This window comes from Aplysia californica, unplaced genomic scaffold (genome assembly GCF_000002075.1).
Source record: "Aplysia californica isolate F4 #8 unplaced genomic scaffold, AplCal3.0 scaffold00056, whole genome shotgun sequence".
In the NCBI taxonomy this organism is placed as follows: Eukaryota; Metazoa; Mollusca; class Gastropoda; order Aplysiida; family Aplysiidae; genus Aplysia; species Aplysia californica.
In genome coordinates this window covers 548297-559086 of record NW_004797326.1, presented here as the reverse complement: position 1 = coordinate 559086, position 10790 = coordinate 548297, and the positions used below count along the sequence as shown (strand labels likewise).

The following is a 10790-nucleotide window of genomic DNA, read 5'->3' as shown; positions in this document are numbered from 1 at the left end:
TGTGTGTGTGTGTGTGTGTGTGTGTGTGTGTGTGTGTGTGTGTGTGTGTGTGTGTACGTAGTGAAACATCAAACCAATATATCAGGAATCTGGTAATAAAGTTGTTTCCTTATCTAATCTTATCTTCTCATCTCTTGTTGCTGTCGCGCCGTTCAAATAAAGGCCTACATGGTAAAACGCAATAAATCAATTAACTAAGAAAAAAAGGAGGGGGGGAGGGATATTGTCTGAATACAATAGCACGAACGAAACATATTGATAATTATTATACTATTTTTTTTTCATCAGAGATACACTTCTCCCTCCGAGACCTATCTTCGACAACACACTCTACGGAACATTACAGCAACTGCAGCAAACCTGCACTTATCATTACATGGCATTGGACAGAAGGGCGAGAGCCCAGATGTTGCTGGATCGATAACAACAACAACAACAACAACAATACTAATTTTTTGCAGGGCACATTGCATTTGAAAGACAGGAAAAATAATACATTTCTTAAGAAAATTAAATATTATCATAAGATTTTTGAATGAACAGTGTCTTCCAGGAACGTCCATAGGTGGCGAATACAGTAAGGTTTGCAGTGGTGCTCCTTGTATTATGGACTGAGTCATTGCTTGTCATGTCTCTGCGGAGAAATACGAAAAAAAACAACCCCGAGTCGTTTTACTGCACTTCATTATCGTCTTTGCATGTCATAATTTAAAAAATGTTATAGCCAATTGCGTCTTTAGTCTAGAGGTTGGGTGCGTGGCTATCTCAAGCAGGAGACCCGAGTTCAATTTCAGAGTGAGAAGAAAAATTTTACCAGCATCTCGGTCTTTCAGCTGGAATGTTTCCTCTTTAACCAGGTTTGGTCATTACAGGCAGCAGTCAAAAAGCTTGCCTCCTAAATCATAATTCAAATAGTGTTGATGGGAGAGTAGAAAACATCTACAATGGAGAATTTAATCGAAAGTTTTCTTCTCCCATCATAATGTATTCAACGTTATACAACGTTTCTGAAGACAGATAATCTTACTTATCCGGCGGTCCCGACTTCCCTCATTCTCTCTCTCTCTCTCTCTCTCTCTCTCTCTCTCTCTCTCTCTCTCTCTCTCTCTCTCTCTCTCTCTCTCTCTCTCTCTCTCTCTTTCACTTTATCTAACTATCTATCTGTCTATCTATCTGTCTATCTATCTATCTATCTATCTATCTATCTATCTATCTATCTATCTATCTATCTATCTATCTATCTATCTATCTATCCTCCACTTCTACAGAAACACCATGTCTCCTCCCCCCTCCCCCCTCCCCCAAATTCTGTTCCCAGAACCAACCTGCACGTTCACATAGTTTCCCTTTACTGGGGCATTGCTCCTGGGCGAGGAGTAGTGACCATCCATGTCTTCATCTGGAGAGACAAAACAGCCCACAAGATCCACAACTTTCCTAGTGTTTGTCAGTTTTATACGATTATGTCAGTCTCTTGGTTGTTCGACTGGGAATTCTTCAACCCAAATTACAATAGCTTTCTATATAACAAATATTGTTTAATTATGTTTGATCTGTACGTTCCTTTCTGTGATATAAAAGATACTTTTTATATTTCAGCATTCAAGCATAACTATAGTAAATGAAGATACAAAAATAACATAAAACCGATGAAAAACCAATTTTGAGCTTTAACACTTTATTATAAAACGACATGTTCAATTAAGAAAATAACACGCAATTAGTACAAATTTCATTTAAGTATAAAACAAACTGCAATAACCCCGGCTAAGGTTTGTGAATATCAAAACCAAATAGAGGTTTAAAAATCCAAAAATTGTTAGACTATGGTTTTGTCGACACAAACCGGTAAGCAGGGAGTAATAATATTAATAATAATAATAATAGTAATAATACTACTAATAATAATAATAATGATAAATAGCATTTCTATAGCGCATAACCCCGCTCTAGAGCAAGCTCTATGCGCCTTACACTGTATAATATTATTACATAAGCAGATCATAGCACACTCCAAAAAAAATCTCATCTTCCTGGGAAGCATACAGTGCAAGCAGCTAATTAAGCGCTCAAAGACTGGCAAACTGGCAAGATCTTTCACTGTCTATGGCTAGGTACCCATTCTCACTTGGATGAAGCGAGGATAATTTGTGTAAAAAGCCTTTCCGAAGGACACAACGTCCGGTCCCTGACGGGATTCGAACCTACGACTTTACGGTTGCAAGTCTGAGAGCCTAACCACTCGGCCACCGACGCCTAATAGATATGTGTACACAGAGGGAAAGAGACAGAGGTAAAGAGAAGAGGGAGAGAGGTAGACAGACGGACAGACAGATCGAGCTAGAGAGAGAGGGGGGAGGGAGGGAGAGAGGGAGAGAGGTAGCCAGACGACAGACAGAGCGAGCGAGAGAGAGAGCGGGGGGGGGGGGGGGGGAGAGGGAGAGAGATAGAAATTGCTCGTATTTATCACATTAGTTGAATATTAATATAGAATAACAGTTAGTGGCAACCTCTCTCATCTTCCCCTATCTGTAAAATCCGAGCGGAAAACAAAATAAACAAGTACTCACCAATGTCAACATTAAGATACTCCGCTTTAGGTTGAAAGCTCATGTACTCATCTGTAAAAATAAATAAATAAATAATTTATAAAAAATAAATATAAAAAAATAACCTTTGAATTTCCCTCTAATTTCTAAAGACAATGCCATAAATGAAAACCTGACAGATTAATGTCATTGGTACTACATTCAGTTCCTGTCCATATACGATTTCGCACAACAACGAGTCAGATAACCGTGTGTGTTTGTGTTTGTGTGTGTGTGTGTGTGTGTGTGTGTGTGTGTGTGTGTGTGTGTGCGTGTGTGCGTGTGTGTGTGTGTGTGTGTGTGTGTTTGTGTGTGTGCATTATGTTGTGTTTTTATTTTTTGTCTGCTCTGTGCGTCATTTCTTACACTATCTCTGCTTACACTAAGCTGGTCTCTATCTCTGACTGATGTGAAGCCAGACCTTAGATAATGTGGTATATAAGGCTCTTTTTGTCTATGCAGACGGTCAATTTTGCTTAAGATGGTCTCAAGGTTTTCTTTATGCAGCTTCTTTCATGGCTAATTCTTCCTATCTAATGGGGATAATGTGGTATAAACTGAAAAAAGAAATTACATGAAATTTAAATTTAGATGTTATACGTGCCCACTTACACAATCTGCTAGATCAGTTATGAGGCGGGATTCGTCGACCGTCCCTGTTGGGGCCAATACGAGATAAGAGAGGCACAACGTCTAAGCAGACAGACGGAAATTCTTGATGCAGAACAACTTTTAAAAATCTACACTCAGGAGTCCAACAGCTCACACCTTCTTCGTGCTAAGGTGGAACGCCTAGCCGCTACACCAGCGACGCCGATGGTCTTCACTGATACTCTTCTTCCTTCTGGTACCCAGCCATTCTTTAAATATGTGTCACGACGTGGTGGAATCTAGCGCTCACCAATTATTGGGGACATGGAGGTATTGGAGGTATCTTAAAGTATGTTAATCTGTCTTGCTTTGATGAACAAATGCCAGTCTATCTTGCATAGTTGTGGACGAAGTTGAGACTTGAGGAGGTGGGGAACACCTGGTGTCGAAGGTTCAATTAGCGAGAAAAAGCCTGCCACAGATTGGTGATTTCCAAAAGCGTGAGTGTCCTTGGAAACTGCATTTTCTTGTGTCTTTGATAAACCTAATTTTCAGTAAAAATCCACACAAAAATTAAAGGTATTTTCGAATGGACATAAAAGCTGTTGGGCCAATTATAAATCGAATTTAAAAACTTCAGTGCACGGAAAAAAAGTTCAGTTTTTTCAAAAGGTATGTTTTTTACCAGTTCCAGATTCTAAAATGATGCAATGCATTTTGGCTTACTCCCCAGACTCTCATTTCTCCTTAATGTCCCAAAGCACGTGACCTCCGATGACGTATGACTCACCAGTGTGTTATATTTACCTTTTTTAGCCATACCTGACTCTGGTGACGTCACCGACACGTTGACGTAACGTCTCCCGTCATCGTAACCTGCCTGAGGGGAGTCAAGAGTAATTGTTTTCGCACTGGTTTTCCCGATCAAGATCTGGGTGTTAGCGTTGTTTGCATTTATCAGGTCCATATCCGCGTCCACGTACTGATTTTTTTTTGGTCGTTCTGTGGATCGAAAACAAACAAAAAACTCTAAGAAGTAGCCGAAAGGAACAAAAATTTCCACCGAGCTGTGTGAGTGTATCGTTCAGTGTAGAACCTTGACAGACAAGGTGAAATCATTTGTAAGTAAAGTAATTGCATTTGTTTAAGGCCGCTATCAACACAAAAAGGTTATTTAAAAGGCAGGACCCCCAAAATTTAACATCTATCTTAGATAGGACATAGCCAAATGGGCTGAGAATCTTGAAAAATAAAACTCCACTAAACGACCCAAATTCAAGAATACCCAGTCTGGGATTCGAGCCAGAGCCATCGGCTCAAGAGTCAAACATTATACCAACTGAGCTAACGGGACGCCCAATCATCTCTTTGTAAAGGCAAAGAGAAGTTATTGTGCCACGTTGCACTGGAATCAGGAGCCCGTCAATTTGAGGGCATATGGAATAATTGGTATAATCGTAAAGCGTGTTCACTTGTTTTGCTTTCCATGAATCTAAAATAGAAGTCGAGATATTTTAATTTGAAGAGGTAAAGTTAGTGAGAAAATGGCCGCCAAACTTTGGTAACTTCTATAGCAAGAGAGTCATTGGAAACTGAAAATGTACCGTTTTCGTCCGAATCACTAACGTTTTTTTCTCTCAGTAAAATCCACACATAGGTGTCTCTTTAAACGAACATAATAGGTGTCGAGCCGAAAAAAAAAATTCGATTTCACTGCCGAACTGTAAGAGCAAGGATAATTTTTAGGATTTCGTTATTTTGACGGGCGCCTGATTTCACCACAATGCCTCACACTCACAATGTATATTATGCTTCTTTCGTATTTTCCCTTTTCCAGTTTATATCTACGTCATCCAATGTGTATGCTTTAGTTCCTTTCTTAAAAATTCTCACTCATACCCCATAATAAATGAGGACAAGAGTCCAAATTCTTTGTAGAAAGTCACAATAAAAAATATCTACTCACCATCAGATCCCAATTCTAGTTTTTTATCTTAATAAATTATTGAAAAGTGCAAAGAAAAAAGAATAATCGGGCCCCTAATCCTTTTACTTCTATGACAAAGAAGTCAAAATTTCATTTTTAAACTGGCTTCTCTTCGTGCCTTTTTTTTTTCTCAAAGAATTTACTGCGTATGTTTCATTTGTAGCACTGTGTATTCAATAACTTCACTGCAGTTGGTATGAATGCATTTCTATATCTGTCTGTTTTTGCTTTTTTGGAAATGTATCCTTTACTGCGAATCGATAATTGAAATTTCGATGTCAGTGGGTGGCTATGGTCACTTAAAATTATTTCCATCTTCTTTTACAACGTTGGTTGGGTTTTTGTTCGTTATTTTTTTGTGTTTTTATTTTCTTTTTTAAAGTCAAGCCTTGGCACCAGAAGAAATTTAGCCACAGCCATAAACAAGTTATTCAATGTGCAATGCTTTGACCTTGACCTCCTGGTCCTGCTCTTGACACCGGTGACGTCACCAGTACGTTGTCGTAACGTCTCCCTTCACCGTCTGTCTTTGTGGCGTCAGGTGTAATGATTTCCACCTTGGTTCTTCCAATCAGGACCGGGGTTTGGATGTCCTGCGACGATATGTGCTCCAAATCCACGTCCACGTACGGACTTTCCTCTTGACGGCCTGTGGATGGAGACACGAAGAAAGAATTTGGGAAATTTCATAGATTTAGCTCCATTTTCAACTTTGTAAGGTTATTAAATTTAAGAGGAGGGACCTCCGAATTTAACGTGTATCCGCAATAACACTGAGCCAATTCGGTGGAGAGCCGTACAAACTCCGCTAAAGAACCTATTTTCAGAGCACCACCTTGACGATTCGAGCTTCGGTCATCTGCTCTTTAATTCAGGATGATACGAACTGAGCTAAAGGTGCACTCTCGGAGCAATTAGTAGTGAAGAGTAACAAGATCCCCCTTTTCTTTTCTTAGGACAGAAATAGTACAATAAATAGAGACAAATTGTGAACGTGAACAAAAAAACCCAAACAAACCCAACAACTTATTATACTCATCCTACCCTCTACTTTAAAACCTCCCTGAATCCATGTATGTATTATCTCTTGCCTGTCCACTAAAACCCTTTATGAGAACTACGATGTGAGAAGTTCCCTGCCTAATCTCCCCAATCTCTATCAATCTTCTTCTCGAGATAAGATAAGATAAGATAAGATAAGATAAGATAAGATAAGATAAGATAAGATAAGATAAGATAAGATAAGATAAGATAAGATAAGATCTCCTTAAAGAGAAATTTGATGTTCCAATATGAATACATACTGATGGGTTTCGTTTTTCCTGATGAAGATTTTCCGACCAGAACCGGAGTAGAAATGTCCTGTGAGGATAAGTTGTCCGCATCTATGTCCACGTACGCATTTTCTTCTCGGCGGCCTGTGGATGGAGACACGAGGAAAGGAATTGTGAAATTGTATAGGTTTCACAACACTTATAATACTGTAGGTTATTTAAGAGGAAGAACCTTCAAATTTAACGAGAATCCGCCATAGCACCGAGCCAATTTGGTGGAGAGCAATACAAACATTTCGTTTAAGAACCTACTGTTAGAGTGCCAGGTTGAGGATTTGAATAAGGGCCATTTGCTCTATACATCAGCGTGATACCAACTGGGCTACAGGCTAGCCTGAAAGTGGCAAGTAGTCAAGAGTAACAAGACTCTCCGTTTCTTTTCTATCAAAACAGACAGTGCAGTAAATAGGACAAAGTGTGAACCTGAACATTTCAAAAGAACGAATAAGGCTCTCGAGACCTAGAGGTTAAGGTGTTCACCTCTCTTTCAAAGGTTTCGGGTTCGAATCCTTGTAGCGACGGAAACATTTTCTTCTCTAAAACTGTCTCCTTTCGCCTCCTTTCCTGCTCTCTAGCCATGTTCTGTCGTCTGCTTTCGTCTCCTCTTTCTGCCCCCACCCCGTCACCTCCTTTGCCCCCTCCTCTGGGCTCCTGACTCTTTCTGCAGCCTTTCTACTGCTACTCCTTGGCTCCTTCTTACTTCTGTATTTCAGCCACACCCCTGATTTTCTGGTTGGAAAGATCAACACCTAGCCTTCTCGGACAAGGGCAAAAAATCTCGGAGGTCCCGTGTGCAAGTTGAGCACGTTAAAGATCCCTTGGTGGTCTATAATCGATAAGAGTAGGCTTTGGGCTCCATCCTAGCAAAAATAAAATTTCCTACCAACTGAAACAGTTTAAGTGTCCTGCGTGCTCATAATATGACCTTATGCAGTTGCGAGCACCGTAAAACAATTACCGAACAAACCCACAAAAAAACCGAACAGCCACTCGGCTTTTAAACCCTACCTCCACCCATATCCCCTGCCTGCCCCCAATCCATTTATGGAAACTACGATGTGAGAAGTTCCTTGCCCATTCGGCCTAACCCCTATGCATCTGTAGCACAAGATAGCATCTTACAGAATCTCTACAAAGAGAAATTTGCTGCGAACACATACAAACGGGTTTGGTTGTTTTCGGCAAAGACTTTCCGACCAGAGCTGGGAGGTGAATGTCCTGAATCGAGACTTTGTCCAAATCTATCTCTTCGTACTGGTTTTCACCTCGCGTGCCTGCAATGAGAATAAGTATGTGGCATCATGATGAAATCAGGCTCTCATCAAAATAATAAAATCGAAGAAAACGACCAGTTTTTCGCCTGTTGGGTGGATTTTTATCAATGTGTATAAAATCTTGGCTCAATACCGTTTATGTCCAATTACAAACACAGTTCTGGGTTGATTTACTTGAAAACAATGTTGAAAGGTACCTAAAAAATGCAACATTGCGCTTTATAAGGACACACGCCACGCATTGAAAGTCTCTAAACTTTGGCAGCCATTCTCTCCCTGTTTATTTATGACACCAGATGACTCCACCTTCTAAAATTGCATTTCGACTCCTATTCAAGATTGATGAGCATTATTTCATCCATGCAAGACAAATTGAACAAGCTTTAAACCAACAACTCTGCATACCCATACGCTGGTGAGCGCCTGATTCCAGTGTGCTGTGACACAATAATAATAATAATATGTGAGGCAGCGTGGTGGAATCAGGCTCTCGTCAATTTTTGAGCATGTCGAGCTATTGGTATCATCTTAAAGCTTGTTCAATTGTCTTTATTTGGATGAAAAAATATACATTTATCTTGGATACAAGTCGAAATATTTGTGAATGAAGGAGGTCGGGGGTCACCTATTTTCAGAGGCAAAATAAGTGAGAAAATGGCCGCCAAAGATTAGTTATTTCTTTAGATTAAAAGTCCTCGGTAACTGAAAATTTACATTTTTTGTGCCTTTAAACAACGTTTTTCAGAAAAATTCGAACATAAATGAGTTCTTTATTGGGCATGAAAGGTGTTGGACAAAAAAACAAAATTTGATAAAAATTTACAAACCTGTGGAAAAATGCAGTTTTTTTTAAATCTTGATTATTTGGACGAGAGCATGATTCCACCACACTGCCTCACATTATGTAACAATAAATATCGAAAAGTTATTAGAATCTTTTCTGTGCAGGGCGTCTGAGATTCCTTTGGTAAAGAATGTTTATATACTAGATCTTGGTGATATTATTTTATGGAAAGGAAAAGACAAGTAGTTTGTGTGTTTTATTTTTCTCTTTTTTCCGCTCTTTTCTTTGTAAAAATTGTCTCATCGTGTGATAGCCTTCCTTTGACTTTCTCGAGTTATTTATTACATTATGATTGTTTCATTTCACAGAACCACTAGTTTTTAATTCAGTGTTTTTACAGCTTTTCCAAATTGAAATCTTCAAACACGCAGTGCATAAGATAATGTTTTAATGGATGTTGTGAACATGACCGAAAATCATGTAACAAACAAATACTCGTGCATGTATTTTGCTTAAGAGTCTGAGAAAGAGTTACGGATATAACAATGCGCGCTCATATGACCTTATGCAGTTGCTAGAGCCGTAAAACACTAACCAAAAATAAGGATATAACAAGTGTGTGTGCATGTGTGTGTGTGTGTGTGTGTGTGTGTGTGTGTGTGTGTGTGTGTGTGTGTGACGTTGCTGCGTCATAGCTGAAGGAGAACTATTCACACCTTCCAAAACAAATACTTGAGTTAAACAAAGCTACATATTATCACCTGTACATTTTGGAATTGTAACTGAATTTTGTTTTGGTACGTGTTTTTACGGCGCTCGCAACTGCATTAGGTCTTATGAGCGCGCACGACACACCTAATATTTTCAATTGGTAGGGCATTTTGAATTTTGCCAGGGTGGCGGCCGAGGCTTACTCTTATCGATTTTAGACCACCAAGGGATCTTTAACGTGCGCAACTTGCACATGGGGCCTTCGAGATTTTTCACCCTTGTCCGAGAAGGCTAGGTGTAGATCTTTCTTACCAGAAGATCAGGGGTGTGGCAGAAAGACAGCAGTTAGGAGGAGAGAAGGAGTAGCAGTAGGAATGCTACAGAAAGAGTCAGGAGCCCAGAGGAAGGGGCAAAGGAGGTGAGGGGGTGGGGGCAGAAAGTGAAAACGTAAGCAGACAACAGAACATTGCTAGAGAGCAGGAAAGGAGGTCAAAGGAGACAATTTCTAGGCCACGAGAGCCCCCTAACTGACTTTGTTATGAGGCAGAGCAAAGACATTGGAACAGGCGTTAGATGGACAAATGGCACATATGTGGGGGATTTAGATTTTGCGGATGGCATCTGCCTATTTAACACCAAGGTACAGGAAAAGCAATTTAAAAAAACCCAACCAACTGGCAAAAGCGGCTGAAAAGGTTGACCTTATAATAAATGTATCTAAAACAGAAGTTCTTCGTCTATCATTAAAAACTACTCCGATCACTCTTTATGGAGAACCCCTTGCAGAAATCAATAAATCCAAGTACCTTGGCAGCATTATATCCAACACTGCAGACTGCCTAGACGAAATCTACCGAAGACTTAATATGTATGAACGAAATTTTACAAATAAAACATAGCAATGGTTTGGCCGTATTGACTTATGGTTCAGGGATATGGAAAACAAACAAAGCAATTCAACGAAAATTAAGAAGATTCCAAACAAAATAATTACGAAGAATTTTACTAATAAAATATAATGGATTCATTACAAATAAAGAAGTGATGGAAAGAGCAGGAATTGAAGATATTAAAACGACCATAAGAAGGAGAAGATGGACAGTTTTAGGATATGTTCTAAGAATACCGAGGACAAGATTGCCCTATCAGGCATGGTGTTGGAGACCAGCTGGAAAAAGAAGACGAGGAAGACCAACTGGAAGCTATACAGACTAATTTTGAGGAAACCACCCAGTGCTTGGATGTGCCAACATTGGAGAACGTGGCCAGGGACAGGCAAGCGTTGTGTCTACTGCTTTCCACCTTTTGTACCTGACGGTATTGGGAGAGAGTAAGTAAGTAAGTAAGTAAATAAGTAAGTAAGTAAGTAAGTAAGTAAGTAAGTAAGTAAGTAAGTAAGTAAGTAAGTGAGCGAGTGAGTGAATGAGTGAGTGAGTGAGTGAGGGAATGAGTGAGTGAGTGAGTGAGTGAGTGAGTGAGTGAGTGAGTGAGTGAGTGAGTGAGTGAGTGAGTGAGTGAGTG

General features: G+C 39.7%; 1 protein-coding gene across 1 annotated transcript in view; it reads right to left on the bottom strand.

Moving 5' to 3' along the window:
* Positions 1 to 616: 616 nt before the first annotated feature.
* LOC101854552 overlaps positions 617 to 10790 on the bottom strand; it is a gene marked incomplete in the record, with an annotated part of 66980 nt that continues 56806 nt past the window's right edge. The window contains 7 exon segments of the mRNA XM_013079551.2: positions 617 to 634; positions 1326 to 1399; positions 2571 to 2621; positions 4002 to 4181; positions 5618 to 5815; positions 6471 to 6584; positions 7661 to 7715. Of these exon segments, the coding sequence (XP_012935005.1) occupies positions 617 to 634; positions 1326 to 1399; positions 2571 to 2621; positions 4002 to 4181; positions 5618 to 5815; positions 6471 to 6584; positions 7661 to 7715 (690 nt within the window).